General features: G+C 36.0%; 2 protein-coding genes across 2 annotated transcripts; both read left to right on the forward strand.

Annotated features, from left to right (window-relative positions):
• Positions 1-841: 841 nt before the first annotated feature.
• On the forward strand, positions 842-4547 carry LOC105058134 (heavy metal-associated isoprenylated plant protein 7). Its single transcript, XM_010940945.4, has 5 exons — positions 842-1024; positions 1537-1684; positions 2529-2719; positions 3325-3412; positions 4040-4547. The coding sequence occupies exons 1-5, from the start codon at positions 1016-1018 to the stop codon at positions 4384-4386; spliced, it is 783 nt and encodes a 260-aa protein (XP_010939247.1). The 5' UTR covers positions 842-1015; the 3' UTR covers positions 4387-4547.
• Positions 4548-8739: 4192 nt separating this feature from the next.
• LOC105058135 (oligopeptide transporter 3) lies at positions 8740-13586 on the forward strand. Its single transcript, XM_010940946.4, has 6 exons — positions 8740-9908; positions 10915-11012; positions 11230-11799; positions 12023-12278; positions 12516-12698; positions 12785-13586. The coding sequence occupies exons 1-6, from the start codon at positions 9441-9443 to the stop codon at positions 13397-13399; spliced, it is 2190 nt and encodes a 729-aa protein (XP_010939248.1). The 5' UTR covers positions 8740-9440; the 3' UTR covers positions 13400-13586.
• Positions 13587-17274: the final 3688 nt, after the last annotated feature.

A 17274-nucleotide genomic window follows, 5' to 3' on the forward strand; every position in this document is an offset into this window, starting at 1 on the left:
GAGCCCCTACTGGATTCCTCTCCACTGGATCCAATGGCGCACCTTCTCTTGATGATTGGAAAGATTTGGAATCCAATATGACGGCCCCACACAACATTGATGGTTGATGGGTCAACATCTCATCTAGTTTGGGTTTGAGCTGGAAAGATCTAGCACAATCATGTCAATCACAAATATTGTGCTATTTCTTGTGAATAATGGTTAGATGTCCTTATGTCAACCTTAGTCAATAATACATGACCCATAAATTTTGCATTCGCATTCCAGTAGGGTTCAGGTTGCATATTTAGTGCCAAAAAAATGATCGATCTTCTTCAGCTATATTGACCGGATTGTACTTTGCACATATCTCAAAACAATCCGAAGTCCCTTATCCATCCTTTTGTATGGTTCTCAAAGTGATCATTGTGCAATCCGATAGTGGATTCACAAAAGAAAGGGAATCATTCTTTTATACAACAATTGCGGTAGAGACCTGCTCCATTGCTCTTCACCTAATAAAGACTTACATGAATTAGGTCAAGTAGCCATAACTTGACCTATTTGTATCCCTACGTGCTAGTGTGTGTACCAGCAATTTTTTGATTAGCTCAATTTGATCAATCTATTATATGTAACAAGAACTTTAGAAATTATGGTCAAGCTTGCAAAGCGAGCCCTACATTTATTATGGGGAGACAAACAAAGAGCTTTATATTAATTTTTTTAAGATAATAGATACCATTCATGCTAAATGACTTAATTATAATCTAAGGTACATAAAACAACACGGCGTCTAAAGAGTGGAAGAATCTCTACCCTTGGTTGTCTATATAAACCCTTCAACATCTATTGGAGAGAAAGAGGAAGACAAGAAGCCAAGAGTGAGAGAAGAGCCTTGGGCTCTCTTTTCCTTCTGGGAAAGAAAGCACTCTCTCTCTCTCTCTCTCTCTCTCTCTCTCTCTCTCTCTTCGTTTATAGTTCCGAGAAACAGAACTGAAGGGGGAAATTCTGCAGTTTTTGTATCACACTAAAAATGGGTGAAGTAAGTAGAGTTTTACATTGCAAATGTCCTCAGTTCTTCATTTCCTTGCAGTTTGAAATATTTTATAAGCTGGTCTCTAGAATATTATCACTAGAATTATTGGTTCCTTACAATAATTAAGGTATAAGATCATTTTTTGGATCCAAAACTGAATGCATGGGCTTGTGACACTTTACTGTGGAAGGAATGAGTGCTTTCGTTTGATAAAATTATTTGATTTCGTTTTCTTCACATTTTGTTATCAAGAACTGAGGAGAACCATCAACTTTTCCTCAATATTATTTTAAAAAAATTATTTAAATTTCATAATTAGAAACAGGGTGGTATTATCACAATCAAAATATGGCTGCATGGAATTCATGTTAAGGATATAATTTATACAATATATTTTTGCAAAAAAGGCCTTACATGATGAACAGTAATGCATGAATTGTATTTCTCTACGTAATTATTTCAAATCTTCTTTAAATATATTTTGATTTTCTTTTTTTTTAAATGTATATGAGCAAAAGGAAGAGGAGAAAAAGGAACAAGAAGAGAAGAAGGAAGAGGGAACAGAGGAGAAGAAGGAAGAAGAGCCACCAGAGATAGTGCTCAAAGTGGACATGCACTGTGAGGGCTGTGCAAGAAAAGTTGGAAGGTCTCTGAGGCGATTTGAAGGTTTCTTCTTCATTCCTTACCATAGGTTACTCTCCTTTTCACTAGAATAATCTGAAGATGGCTTGTTAATTAAATAGTTGGCTGGAAATCAAAGGCTAGAGGGAACAAGTACCTGAACCTCAGCCCTAGCCAATATCCCTTGTTCCTAGACTTTGAATCTTGATGCTAAATTGAGAGAAGGATATAGTAGAAACTTGAAGTTAGGTAAATAACATGTCTGTCACTGTTCCATTAAATTGGATGCCATGCTGCTTACACCTTGAAGGTAGACCCTTGCCACTGTTTCATGTTGGATCTGCCTAGTTTTCCCAACCAGTTGTTTATATATCCCTCTAGCTCTAGTGAATGTTTCTGAAAAGATAATTTGCTATGATAAGTGAGAAATGCTATGATGGCGTATTATTTTGCTTCAAGAATATCCATATTTATAATGAAGATAAGAACATGATCATGGGTAGCAATAGCATGGCTTCAATATATACATAAGTTAAGGCCAATTGTAGCTTGTCCTTGAATTTAATTAATCCTAGTACAGGAATTAGTTGATAAATTAGTAATATTCATGGTCAACAACCTGAGAACCTGTTGAAAATACTTAATTTTTTTTTAACAGGCCTAATCTGACAACTTGACCTAAAACAATGTAAAACCAACATCATCATGAAATATCTAAGCAAATCTCTCATACACATTAACATCGGAAGGTTCATGATCCAATCATATGGAAAATTCTCTCTCAAAAAAAATAGTAGGGAAAAAGTTTTATCATCTATAGCCACCTATTAATCCTTCTACGCAAATGTGGCATCTTTTATCTGAAGTGGTACATTTGTAATCTGAATAGGTGTTGAAGATGTGAAGATAGACAGCAGATCCAGGACAGTGGTGGTGAAAGGAAAGGGAGCAGACCCAATAAAAGTATGTGACAGGATTCAGAAGAAGACTGGCAAGAAGGTGGAACTAATCTCTCCCCTTCCTAAGCCTCCCGAGGAGGAGAAGAAAGAGGAGCCCCCACAAGAGGAAAAGAAGGAAGAGGTATGCTATGCTTTTCTTTGTTTTCCTAAGACTGACATTAAACCTATGGGTACTGTATGGATGATAAAAGGATGTAATTTAAAACTATCTATTCATCTAATCCATATGGCTTTTCTAGGCAGCGAATTTTTAGATGTGGAATAGCTGCTTCTATTTGCTAACTTTTGTAGAACATCCAAGCTTGCAGAGACAATTATCTAGGAGCATCCTAAATCAACTTATATTTTTTCTTATTCAAATTGATATATATAATCTAGATTCCTAACTCCACAAAATTCATTATTGTGACAGAATTTATTCTTTAAAAATTGTATGCCAGTCTGCATCTAATTTTGTTGGTATGAATTGAAGTGTTTTAGAATTCATATGTATGTTGACTAGAAAAAATTTAAAACTCCTCAAGTTAGGCCTCTTCTTTAGGTTTTAATAAAAATGCTATAATGTAAAAGTACACTGCATGTATTGAATCAAAACATGTGCCTCTCCTATTGGTTAAAAACATCAATGGATATGCTTATATCTTGTCCTGCTTGCAAACATGCACAATTTCTTTCATTTTGTTGGCTTAATCATTAGTTGATTTATCTTTTTCATTTCAATGGCAGCCAAAGGCAATTACAGTCATATTGAAAGTCCGAATGCATTGCGATGCATGTGCACAAGTTTTACAGAGGCGGATAAAAAAGATTGATGGTATGTCATGATTCTGGTTTATATGATTCATCACTGAAAAGAATTTTTCAATTAATCTTACATAATTTAGTCATCTCAATCAATAATTTTTCAAAACTCAGGTTTTGCATAAGTGCCCTCTTTTTCCCCTCTGGGATGCCGATTTTAAAATGTCAATGAATATGAGGTATCTTCATCTCGAATAGTTCCAATGGTTTAGATAGAAGGCCAACTGCATCAACTAGATAACAGCATCACTGTGAATAACTCATTAATGGTACACTAAGGTTATGCAAAGAAGGTTAGCCATGGGTTCCGACATTGGCACATCAATGCAGAAATGGATTGCTTCCACTTTTGTGGCAAAGAATAGCAGATAATAATTGGGTCATTATCATTTTTGTCTGGCCATTTAGCATAATATCTAACACAAGATTGAGCTGCATTCTACCGGCTATCCATTACCTGTCTTGCATTTAAAAACTCATTAATTCTCCTTAAGTTCTAGAAGATATACCCCATCACCATCGTAATCTCTGGTCAGTCATCATAATCATAATCAATTAGCATCATTCTGCATGAACTAATAAGGATGGGCCATTTCTCACACCATTTTTTTTTTTTTCCTTCTTTTTTTTTTTCTTATAGGTGTGGAGTCAGTGGTGACAGACCTACCAAATGATCAAGTCATTGTTAAAGGCATCATAGACCCAGTAAAATTGGTGGAGAATGTGTATAGACGAACCAGAAGGCAAGCTTCAATAGTCCAAGCCGAGCAAAAGAAGGAAGAAGAGAAGAAAGAAGAGGAGAAGAAAGAAGAGGAGACGGAAGAGAAAGGTGATGGTGAAAAGAAAGAAGAGAAAGAACATGGAGAGGATGACAACGAGTTTGATGTTAAGAAATATGAATATTGGCCTTCTAGACACTTTGTTGAGAATGCATACCCACCTCAAACTTTCAGTGATGAGAATCCAAATGCCTGCACCATTATGTAACCAAAGAATGTGAGCTTAAAATGTTTTGCTTGGTTATATTTGTTATGCATGTGTGCTAGTGCATATTTTAGTGGCTGGTAGGGAATATACAAAGCTATATCTCTTGGTCTCTGAGTCTGGCTCACCTTTTCATCCAATAAATAGTTTTCTTAAATTGCATATTTTTATGGTTCTTTAACCTTTTTTATATTGTTATTCATATTTCTATTGTCCTTTAACCTTATTGATATTGCTGCTAACAACATGGGCCTCATTTCTTAGTTCCTTTTCTTTATATTTACATTCGTAGTTGAAAGGCATATGGCTTGATACACAAGAATTAACTCATTCAAGGTGCTAAAAATCATGGAAAATGTTGGATTAATTTATATATATGACCCTTGTGGTGTCCGTTATTGGTATTAGCTAGGGAAACAATATTTGATCCATCAATAAGCCTTCAAAACTACTGCTATATATGGCACATTTACAATGCTTGATTTATTTGAACCTAAGAAATTTCGTCGATCATTAAGCTATGCATGTATTGTTTCAAGCCTACTTTAAATCAATTGTATGCATGATGTCATGACTTTCAATCTACTAAAAGCAGCAACATCTCACAACTTCTGATGCTTCACTCTTTCTAAATGCTGACTCTTTTTTGCCTTTATAGATGGAATCACAACAAGAAAAATGGAATATTGTCTACCTTTTATATTGGAAAGGCTTCTTTATAAAATTCTCAAGCATCAAGTTTGCATTCCATTTGTCTTTTGATGATTGGTAGCTTCTTTTTTGCAAATCACAGCTCAAAATGTGTTTTTCTTTGGGGAGAGCACTACGAGAGGCTCAGGATTCTTGGATTGGTTCACATAGCTCGAAGTAGGAGGGCTTCGGATATTTCAGAACAAGCAATTATTTCCCTTGGTTTAGATAATTGCATTCCAAATTATTCATTTCTGTCCAAGGTTAAGTTGGGTGAAGTGGAAAGATAAATTATTTACTCAAATTTACACAACTTCCTTTTATCTCTAGGTTGCAAATTGGTTCCAAATTAAATATTTTATGGTACATTATCGACATCTATTCAGGAGCCATGCCTTTCTAGAGAAGCTATGCTGAATCATGTCCATTGCTGCACCACTATATCCGGTTCTGCAAACAGACTTCTCTTCCATTATTGCTGTAGTTCTAGGATCTTTTATACACTTCCTCACCTTGGTTGATGGTTTTACTTTGAAAAAAGTAGTGCAGATGTAGAGTAAATTGGACAATCAAGATAATGATCAGAGATCTCCTAAGGTATGAGATCACGTAATCGTAGTTTTCTTTCTTTCTTTCTTTCTTTTTTGATGAAATGGGAGGCGACATGGTGACAAATTTCATCATATGTAGGTAGCATTAAAAGCTTGATTATTCTCCCCTCTAAATGCTTATCTAAATATAATGCCATTCTCTTTTGTTTAAATAATAGAGTGCATCACATATAATGCCCATGTTTTTTTTTTTTTTTTTTTTAAGATCAATTTAAATAAACAATAGATGTAGGGTTTGAACCTTTTGGTCTCATGGTTAACAAATCTAAGCACATGTGGTGGAGATACAGGATAGGGCAAGGAAATGAGTGGCCTGTATGGACACATGCTATGGTCATAGGGAGATATAGGGAGGGGAAATATGGAGCCATCTGCAGCCCACAAAGGGATATATTACAGAGCTGCCATTAGATAGCAGGAAAAATATGCTAGAAAAAGATAAAAGAGTGCCCCTGCTAATTACCTGTCTATCCACCAGTCCACGCATGCACGCATCAAAAAAAAAAAAAAAAACAAGAATAGTGATATGGCGAGTGATCTCCGACTTTTTTTTCTTTTTTTTTTTCTCTCTTTTTCCACTGATATAACGAAAAGATCATAACATTCCCGTGATCTTTGGCATTTTTCAAAGACAAACGTATAAGCTAGAAAAAGATAGCACGTCTTTCTTGTGAAACGAGAGTGTGAGAACCGATGATCTCTCTCTCAAATTAAACACCTATTCTTCCACTCTTTCCATGGGTATCTGAAGAAGTTGGTGTTCTAAGGATGTGATAAATTAATCCGAGGTTTATTTGTTGGACCAAAGAGAAAGATATGCCCATCTTTAGTTTGTGAAGGTATCACCGAAGCCGATGACCTCACACGGCACTTGGTCCCCAACAAATTCTCCACCAGCCCCGCTTGCTTTCCGTTCCCCTTGGTCCTTGGGAATAAGAAAAAATATGATAAAAAAAAGAAAAGGGTATGTTCCACTCTCTTTTATGGTAGAACACTGTCACATCTCTATTCTATGATTGGTCTTTTTGACCTTTCCCTCGGAGATGTGGACCCATGACTGCTGCTGGGTCAAAACTCGGGATGCTCGGTTAACGTCCAGCATACACGTTTCCTCCGAGCTCCTGGTACGAGTCAACTTGTTTGCTGTAGTGTTCTCCTGCGGTATGCTAATGGGCCTTGGATCACTCAATAGGCTATGGCTATCTGACATCATGATAGCATCAAAACGTCACGCTGAGGGCTGGGCATCCGCAAAGGACATGGAACCCTCCGGCGACGGGTTCATTGCGGCTGACGGGTTCGTTTTATCCGGAATTTTCATTTTGGATGCGGAGCTTCGAGTTCGTATATTTGATGCTCAGAACTGATCAACCGATGGTGGAGGATGATCCAACAATGGTGATGAGGTGGATCTGAGACGAGTGGGATATGGAATTGTTTTCAATCCGTTGGTCTGTGATATCTGAAATTTGTTAATGAAGCGTATCTTCAAAAAAAATTAAATTAAAAATTTTAAAATTTTTTAAATAATTTTTTTTAAAAAAATATTTTTTTTGATAATATTGATTAAGATTTTTTAATCTCACGTACGAAGTGAAAAAATTTTTTAAATCTTTTATATGAAAAAAAATTTGCCTAAACCCTTAGAAATGTTTAAGAAGATTTGGAAGGAAATCCTTAATATCCGAATCAAATCGGACGAAATGCGGATATGGATGTAGCATCTTATCAACTCAAAAAATTTATTTTTTTTATTTTTATTTAACTATTTAAATTTGTAATTGTCATTTTAATTTTTTAATATTGAGTTTTAAATTTTTGAATGTTAGGAGTTTTATTCCTGACTTTAATCGGCCAATCCAAATAGTTAGAATAGGTTCGTCATAAAAAAAAAGTCTGATTGGGATCTAATTTAGCAAGTCATCCAAAATCTTCTAAGCTCCTTCTCTATTCTTTAATAGTTTTCTCATTTAAATTTTAAATTATCATTTTAATTTTTAAATATTAAATTTTTAATTTTTAAATATTAAGTTTTAAATTTTTGAACGTTAAGAGTTTTATTCCTGACTTTAATGGGCCAGCTCAGGCAGTTAGAACAGATTTGTTGTAAAAAGATCTCCCTGGGACCTAATGTAGCAGGCCATCCAAAGTTTTATAAGCTTCATCTTTATCCTCCAATAGTTTTCTTCATTTTTTATCATTATAATATTTTTTCTTTTCATCTTTTTGGGTGCTAAAGAAAAATAATCAAGTTGAGGAAATACATTATATTTTACCGATATGCACCTCAAGTTGAGGAAATACATTATTTAAATTATCATTTTTTTAATATATAGTACACATCCAACTAATACATATATGAGATTTTTCAATACGTTGATACATGCTTAATAGTTTCTAGATACAGACATATTATTTGTTGATACATAATCCATGTATCAACATTGTTATTTTGTTAATACATAATATATATATCCATGCAATATGTTCCTGAGCCTCCTTAATAAGTCACCTATATTAGTCCGATTTGGTGTACCTTCTCAAGATTTCCGATGATGAGCTTAGCTTATTGTGCATGGTATTATGCTCAACAAAATATGGAACGTTGATCTTAGGAGGCAAAGGCAAATGGCAGTAAGGCAAAGATAATGAGTTCAGCGTTGATATATTGTTACAGTATGGGATGGCGAATGATAATTTTTTTTGAGACGGATCTCTTGCAGTATTCAAAAAATATCGTAGGATGTTGTGCATGAAATGGATCGTTATGTGATGTTTATCTAAATTATTCAAATACCGTTAGGATTTATCCGTATGAGATGGATGATTATATAATATTTGTCTAAACTATTCAAATATCGTTAGAATTTATTTATTTTTATTTTTTTAGCATTTTAATGCATGTATAAATGCATGCGGTTTTTAATGGATATCTCCGAAGTATTTTTTTTTTTTTTAAGTACCACAAATGATCTGTTCTCTATTTTTTTTATTATGATAAAAAAAATTAAAAAAAATTCTTTTTCGATCAAGCATACCCGAGAACAATTTTGAAAGATGATTTCAAATAAATATTTATTTTAGAGTGCATGATAATTTGCATATTCTAAGATGTTTTCTCTTGCCATGGGAAAAATACTGAGCCAAGGATTTGTTCATATGATTTCCACCCCCACAGAGAAATTTAAGGCGGTCGTTCCCAACGTCGCAGCTCCTCCTCCTCCTTCTCTGCCGTATTGCCACCCCCGTCCACGTAGGATGACACGTCATCGACAGCTAGTTTCCAAATTCGTCCCCACATGCGCCGTGTCCCAAGCCCCGCCGCTCCGTACCCGGACAAAACTCGTGCCACTTTCACCTAGCACGTGAACCCCACACTCCGGCTCGAGTCGCCGCCGCGCCCCTCTTTTCTAGGCGCCCTCGGTGCTCTCAATTCCCAAAATACCCAACCCACACTCCCAAATTAACCCCGCAAAACATAAAATAATAGGTAAAGTTTCCCAATTTTTAAAAAATAATTGAAGAGCTAATAATAATAGCCAAAATTTCCCATTTCCATCCCAACACTTCGTAAAGCAACAGCCATTGTTTTTTTCCTCTTATATTTTTCCCTTCCCAAAATGCACCCCGTTACCGTTTTCCCCTCTATTTAAACCAGCCATCTCCTCCCATCCCCTTCCCTGTTCCAAAGAGAAGCAGAGCATTGGTTCCCAAGGATAACAGAGAAACAGAGATAGAGAGAGTTTAAGGTCTCCAATGGCTGAGAAGCAAGAGGTGGACCAGGAGAGGTGCCCGGTGGAGGAGGTGGCCCTGGTGGTGCCGGAGACCGACGACATGTCGCTCCCGGTGATGACTTTCCGGGCTTGGTTCCTCGGCATAACCTCATGCACCGTCCTCATCTTTCTCAACACCTTCTTCACCTATCGCACCCAGCCGCTCACCATCTCGGCGATCCTGATGCAGATCTCCGTGCTGCCCCTGGGGCGGTTCATGGCGTCGGCGCTCCCCAACAAGGAGGTGAAGGTCTTCGGGCAGTGGGGTTTCAACCTCAACCCGGGGCCGTTCAATATAAAGGAGCATGTCATCATCACGGTGTTCGCCAACTGCGGCGTTTCGCCCGGCGGCGGGGATGCCTACTCGATCGGGGCGATTACGGTGATGAAGGCTTATTACAGGCAGAGCTTGAGCTTCCTCTGCGGCCTTATCATTGTGATGACCACACAGGTTATGGGAAGAACTCCTTTAGATTTTCCTGTTTTCTATTAATTAGCTTAACTAATTTTTATTGATTTCAGGAGGAACAGAATATATGTATGAATCTTTGTTGTTTTTCTCCCTATTTTTCTAATTTTTTTATGTTGAAGATGTTTGAGTTTATCTGTTTTTTAGGTGAGGAAGGAATGGCTCATCTTAATTTTTTTCCTTTTTAATGCGTTAATCGCCTCTTCCTTGACTTTGTTTATTCCTAGTTTAGTTTTATTTGAATATCTGTTGATTGCTTAGAGCTCAGGATATAATTTGACTATAAAATTTGTTTTCATGCATTTGTTTAATGTGAAAGATTCTACTCAAAAAAGCTGTTTTTGCGAAGCACTCAGCTTTCCCTTTTTTTTAAAAAAAAATGAGAATTTTAGTTTTTTTTCCATTTGAGCTTTAACTACTGTTCTCTGATTTCTTATCTATTGGGCAACCTATTTGCTGTTGGTCTATGTTTTTGGTCTTTATTTATAATTGATGATGAAAAACAATAAATCTTGGATCTTTGTTTGTGGCAAAATAAAATAAAATAAAATAAAATGTCTGCATAATACATTAGCATACTCGTGTTGCATTTTTAATGTAGCTTTTTTCTCCTTATTTTAGATGGTTTGAGGTTATATCTCTCATAAGTTTAATTCTTGGAGGGGTTTTCCTAGTTTGCTATTATCTCTCCCTTAATATTATTCATCTTCATTGATTTTTCAAAGAAAAATAAGTTATTGATAAAATGTGGATACAGCCATCATGTCAGATTTTCTTCATGGAATTGGTATTTTTGTTTTGTCAAATGACTAGAATATTATAAAATTGATAGCTAACTAGTTAGTTCATGACTAATTAACAATTGAAGGTGGCTCCTTTCTGTTTCTAACTGTGGACTTTAATAGAAATGCATGACATGATTACTTGGTACTTACCCTATATAATTTCAGTGACTTTCCATCTAATGTTTATAACTTCTAACATGCAGTTGCTGGGCTATGGATGGGCTGGCATGATGAGGAAATTTTTGGTAGACCCTGTTGAAATGTGGTGGCCTTCTACCCTGGCCCAAGTTTCCCTCTTCAGGTTTATACATTTACTTATTCATTTTTTCAGAGTATGGGGATTAAGTATTTCATTGATGTTTTAGGTAGTTAGGTTACTGGATATCAGTATCCCAAGTTATCAGCAGATTTAAACAATGATCTCATGTATACTTACAATTTAACCCCTTCCATTTTATATTGGTTGGATATTGTACTTAATTACTGCTTCTTAGCTAATGCTATCATTTATGTCGCAGAGCTCTCCATGAGAAGGATTCACCTTCCAAAGGGCCAAGCAGAATGAAGTTCTTCATGATATTCTTTGTTGGAAGCTTTCTCTACTATGCGCTGCCTGGCTATCTCTTCCCCATCCTGACATTCTTTTCATGGGTATGTTGGGTATGGCCTCATAGCATTACTGCTCAGCAGATTGGGTCAGGATACCATGGCCTTGGCATTGGAGCATTTACACTTGATTGGGCTGGAATCTCAGCTTACCATGGTAGCCCTCTGGTGACCCCATGGTTCTCCATTATCAACACTGCTGTTGGCTTCATCATGTTCATCTACATCATAGTCCCTTTGTGCTATTGGAAATATAACACCTTCGATGCCCGCAAGTTCCCTATATTCTCAAATCAGCTCTTCACCTCTAAGGGGCTAAAATATGACACCACCAAGGTACTCACCCCTCAATATGAGCTAAATGAAGCGGCATACGACAATTATGGGAAGCTCTACCTGAGTCCTCTCTTCGCACTCTCGATAGGATCGGGGTTTGCTAGATTTACTGCAACACTCACTCATGTCTTCCTGTTCCATGGCAGGTAGGCCTTGGAGTTCTGCTTGCAAAATTTATGTCATGTTGATTTACATGTGCCTTATGATGATACTTCCATCATTCCTCATTCCTTTAACTTCTTGATATATGCTAATCATCGAACAACCATGGAGATCTACTGGAACTTGAGTTCTTTAATGTTTACCATTTATTCCCTTAATGATTTATCTAATCACTTCAATGTATAAACTTTTCTGTTCTTTGTGTAGTGATATCTGGAGAAGGAGCAAGTCAGCAATGAACTCCATAAAGCTTGATGTCCATGCCAAGCTGATGAAGAAGTATAAAGAAGTTCCTCAGTGGTGGTTCCTCATCCTACTAGCAGGAAGCACCGTTCTATCTCTGTTGATGTCTTTTGTTTGGAAAGAGCAGGTGCAGCTGCCTTGGTGGGGCATGCTATTTGCTTTTGGATTAGCTTGGCTTGTCACTCTTCCCATTGGAGTCATTCAAGCAACCACTAATCAGGTAATAAACTTCTCAAAATTTTGATAGCACAAAAAAGTTTGTGACATTAGCTCTTTTAAGACAAAGCACAAGTTCACAAAGCTAGCATGTTATACCCACAAAACAAAAGCTAATATGTCATGCCTTATTATGATTCAGAAACAGATTCATAGATTTTAATCACAACAATAACGATACTGTCAGCTAAGCTATTCCATTCAGATACTAAACATTTTTCTCATTCTTGACTTCTACCAGCAACCTGGCTATGATATCATAGCCCAGTTCTTGATCGGTTACATCCTCCCTGGTAAGCCAATAGCTAATCTCCTCTTCAAAATTTATGGGCGAATCAGCACTGTCCATGCCCTCTCCTTCCTGTCTGATCTCAAATTGGGACATTATATGAAGATTCCACCAAGGTGCATGTACACTGCTCAGGTGAGAGCTACAACTATCACCTCTTATCACAATGCATCAATGCTCATGGTTCTTGTTATTCACTAAAATCCATTCCTCTTATCTAGCTTGTAGGAACCATCGTCGCCGGCATCGTGAACCTTGCAGTGGCATGGTGGATGCTAGAAAACATCGAAAACATCTGCGACACCGACGTATTGCCTTCTGATAGCCCATGGACCTGCCCGAAATATCGCGTCACCTTCGACGCATCTGTTATATGGGGTCTCATAGGCCCGAGCCGGCTCTTTGCTCATGGCGGCCTGTACCGGAACTTGGTGTGGCTGTTCTTAATTGGTGCAGTCCTTCCTGTGCCCATATGGCTATTGAGCAAGATGTACCCCAAGAAGAAGTGGATCCCCCTTATCAATATTCCAGTCATCTCTTATGGGTTTGCAGGAATGCCTCCTGCAACACCAACCAACATTGCTAGTTGGCTCATTACGGGGACTGTCTTCAACTTCTTTGTATTCCGATTCAGGAAAGAGTGGTGGCGGAAGTATAACTACGTCTTGTCGGCGGCCTTGGATGCGGGCACTGCATTCATGGGTGTGCTACTGTTCCTTGCTCTCCAGAATCAGGATATTGACGTGCATTGGTGGGGGACGGAGGTTGATCACTGCCCCTTGGCCTCATGCCCGACCGAGCCCGGGATCGCTGTTAAAGGATGCCCTGTCTTCTGATTATGTGATGTCTAGGACTTTTTGAAGATGATTATTAGGTGAAGAGAGAGAGAAACTGAATGGTAGTCTTGCTCCCTTGATGCGTAGGAATTGTTTGTAGCGTCTGTTATGACTTTCTTATCCTTCTACCTCTATCCGTTATATATATTTGTGATAATTAATAATAGTTGAGGGAAGTTATTCACTACCTCTAGAAAGAATGCAACTGAATGGTAATGGTAATGGAGAAGGAAGAGTTAGAAGTATGGGGTAATTTGGGGTTCAGTTCTAGTTTTTTGAAATTTATTTCCCACATTTTGCTGCGAGAATTTTTTTTTTAGTAAACTGGTATGTGAGTACTTTTTATTTTTTAAAAGCGTACGCTATCAGCATTCTTTATATGTCACTCTTCTTCTTTCACTAAACCATTATATTGGAACACGAGTACGAGTCTTCTCCTGAAAGCAAAGAAAGGTGATGCGCTTATGCTGTAATTATCCAGATATAAAACTTTGAAGATGCACCATCAAAAAGTTGAAACTAGAATATTTAGGATGCATTTGGTTACATTTTTTGATTTTTGATTTTTAATTTTTAAAAAATATTTTTTATTTTTTTTATTTTTTGCCATCAATCAATCAATATATTATATAAAAATAGAGGTATGATGTCTACGAATATGCCATGTGTCATCGTTTGAAAATATAATCTTAAGAAAATCTCAACTGAAAAAAAAAAAATCCTCTCTTTAAATCTCATAATTTGAAATCTGACTCCTTAATTTAAAATTTAAAATTTTTCTCTACCAACCCATCAACCAATATTAAAATTTAAAATCAGATTAAATCAGATATATATAAATAATAATATAATCTTAATAAAATCTCAGTTGAAAAAAAAAGAAGAAGATTTTATCCTCTCTTTAAATCTGATCGTTTGAAATCTGATTCCTTAATTTAAAATTTAAATTTCTTCTCTACAAACCCAACAACCACCGATATTAAAATTTAAAATTAGATCAGATCGGATACATTTAAATAATATAAAATTATTATAATTTAAAAAATATATATTATATAAAAATAGAGGTATGATGGCTGCGAATCAGCCATGTGTCATCGTTTGAAAATATAATCTTAATAAAATTTCAACTGAAAAAAAAAAATTTATCCTCTCTTTAAATCTCATCGTTTGAAATCTGACTCTTTAATTTAAAATTTAAAATTTTTCTCTATCAATCCATCAACCAATATTAAAATTTAAAATCAGATTAGATCGGATATATAAATAATAATATAATCTCAATAAAATCTCAGTTGAAAAAAAAAAAGAAAATTTTATCCTCTCTTTAAATCTGATCGTTTGAAATCTGATTCCTTAATTTAAAATTTAAATTTCTTCTCTACCAACCCATCAACCGATATTAAAATTTAAAATTAGATCAGATCGGATACATTTAAATAATATAAAATTATTATAATTTAAAATATATATATATTAAAATTATATCAAATTATATATTCATATCAGATTTAATTTTTTTTTTTCAGAATCCAAATTGGGTGCGAATTTGATGTGGTGCGGAGACAAGGGTGTTATGAAGATGTTAAGAGAGGTTTTATGAGAACCGTTGGATCTGAAATAGATGAGGGTTCACTCATCGATAAATGGACCGCCCCTTGAGATGACTGTTGGGCATGGAGAAACCTCCGATGCAACCTTTCGGCGACCAATGTCGATCTTATCAGCATTCTTTCTCTCAACACCTCTATCGCATGCCTTTCGCTTAGGGCTGAAAATGGGCCGGGCCGGATCTTGCCCCTGCCCGAGCCTGGCCCGAAATAATTTTTCGAGCTTCGGGCCGGGCTTAGGCCCGATTTTTTTTAAAAAATACAGGCCCGAGCCCTGCCCGAGCTCAATCTGATTTTTCACAGTTATGTTCCCCTCTTAAAAGAGAAAACAAAAGAAAAAAAAATCCTAACCTCTAACCTCCGGCTCTTCTATGGATTGTAGCCAAAGAGGTCGACAAGCATCTTAGCGGCGGGCTGGAGGACCTCCATCTTGTTAAGGATGGTGGCCCCATCGTTGGTAATGATAACCTCGTCTGAGGCAGAGACGATCATCTTGTCCATGCCCTTGGGGCCGAGGCTGGTGCGCACAGCGTCCGCCACCACACAAGCGGCGATGATGTTGGCCTGCCGCACATTGTCGCATCGCTTGTTGTCGACGTAGCTCTCCGTATTGAAGGAGGAGGTGCGGGCCGTGGGGGCGGATGAGGTGACGGTGGCCGCCATGCGAGCTCGAAGAGGAGGAGAGAGGGACGGGCGAAACCCTAGAAATAGGCTCGTTACAAAACCCTAATAGACGCATGGGCCGTGGGGGCGGATGAAACTTGAGCATTTTCTTCTAAGAACAGTGGATACTATTTAAAATGTTACATGAAACTTGAGCATTTTCTTCTAATTAGTTTCTTGCATTAGAGATTTTTTGCATGCCTTCACACCACCACCCCCACACATCACCTGACCTTCCCTCTAATAATTTGTTATAGTGTTTAAGTTCTTCATCTTTAATTGAAGTCATATACTGTACTTGCTTATGCTTTTGGATGAATTGATAAGTAATTACTAAGATTTAGTATTATTAAATTAGTATTTTTAATGAACTATCTGTAATGTTGTCCAAGTTAACACCCCTAGTCTCTCTCTCTCTCTCTTTTTCTTATCTTTTCTATTCGATCTAATGCATTTCTATCATTGTATATACATGATTTAACTTCTATTATGTCATTCTAACCACTTCATTAGGGTGAGAAGATTCATGCAAGTGTGAAGAGCATATTGATTTATAAGTTTAAGCCCTTGCTGATTGAAGGCAATGTATATGTGCTGGATCATTATTTAGTTGGAGTCCTATCTGAAAATTTCAAAACCACGATGAATCGTTACAAAATTAACTTTCAATACAAAATCATTGTTCATCCATGTGAAGATCCCAAGATTTCTCTTATTACTAATTCATGTCTTTTGAAGATATTGGTTCAAATACCAGTGAAAAAAAATATCCTTATTTAATTGGTATATACAATGGGATCTATGTATTTATTGTAGTTATACTAATCATATTTGTCCATTATAATAATGATATTTAAAATTTATGTAGTTACATATGGATTCAGATGCTATTGGTTTGCTTACTAGGATAGGAGACATTGAAGATAAAATGAAGAATGAAAAATCAAAAAAGAAAATAGAACTTGAGGTTGAAGGCTTGGGGTAAGTATTTCAAAATGAGAATTTATTATTTATCTAAAAATATATATTCTGAATTATGAATGAGTATCACTTCTAAATAAAAAAATTAAGATGAAGTGGTGCCTATGGGATAAATTAGCTGTGGATGCTGCTTCCTTCCTTAAAATAAATTCAAACGATCCTATTGTTATGACTTCATTAATGAAAATAATTATTATAAAAAATTTAAATCATTAAAAAAATAGCATGTCTCAAACATAATTTTATTTTTAAAAATAAGTATTACCTATATTCATTGCAGGTGAAAGTGCATGTTACACCAAAAGTATGAGTTGATATAAAGGATTTGAACACACCAAGCTCAGATGATTTGCCCTTTTAACTATAATCAATTCTATTTTTTCATCCTTTGCTTTTTCTTCATTTTCTTTTCTTATATGAGTTTAATTTTATTATTTGTTATTAATTTTTTTCATCTTTAACTATATTGCTTTGGTGCTACTTCTTATTCTTCCTCGGTATAATATTATTTTTTTCTACTTATATAATTATAATTTCTGCATGCTTATCTATTTAATCATCATATTATTATTGATTTTTATATTCAATTATTTTATTTTTTATAACAAAATTATGTTGAAC

The sequence above is a fragment of the Elaeis guineensis genome, chromosome 15 (assembly GCF_000442705.2).
Source record: "Elaeis guineensis isolate ETL-2024a chromosome 15, EG11, whole genome shotgun sequence".
Lineage (NCBI taxonomy): Eukaryota > Viridiplantae > Streptophyta > Magnoliopsida > Arecales > Arecaceae > Elaeis > Elaeis guineensis.

Bases quoted from the DNA above. Each gene is read 5' to 3' on its own strand.
- LOC105058134 (XM_010940945.4), top strand. The intron at 2,720-3,324 runs GTATGCTATGCT...TTTCAATGGCAG, and splicing joins AAGAGGAAAAGAAGGAAGAG to CCAAAGGCAATTACAGTCAT. The intron at 3,413-4,039 runs GTATGTCATGAT...TTTTTCTTATAG, and splicing joins GCGGATAAAAAAGATTGATG to GTGTGGAGTCAGTGGTGACA.
- LOC105058135 (XM_010940946.4), top strand. From the start codon at position 9,441: ATGGCTGAGAAGCAAGAGGTGGACCAGGAGAGGTGCCCGGTGGAGGAG. The intron at 9,909-10,914 runs GTTATGGGAAGA...TCTAACATGCAG, and splicing joins TCATTGTGATGACCACACAG to TTGCTGGGCTATGGATGGGC. The intron at 12,279-12,515 runs GTAATAAACTTC...GACTTCTACCAG, and splicing joins TTCAAGCAACCACTAATCAG to CAACCTGGCTATGATATCAT.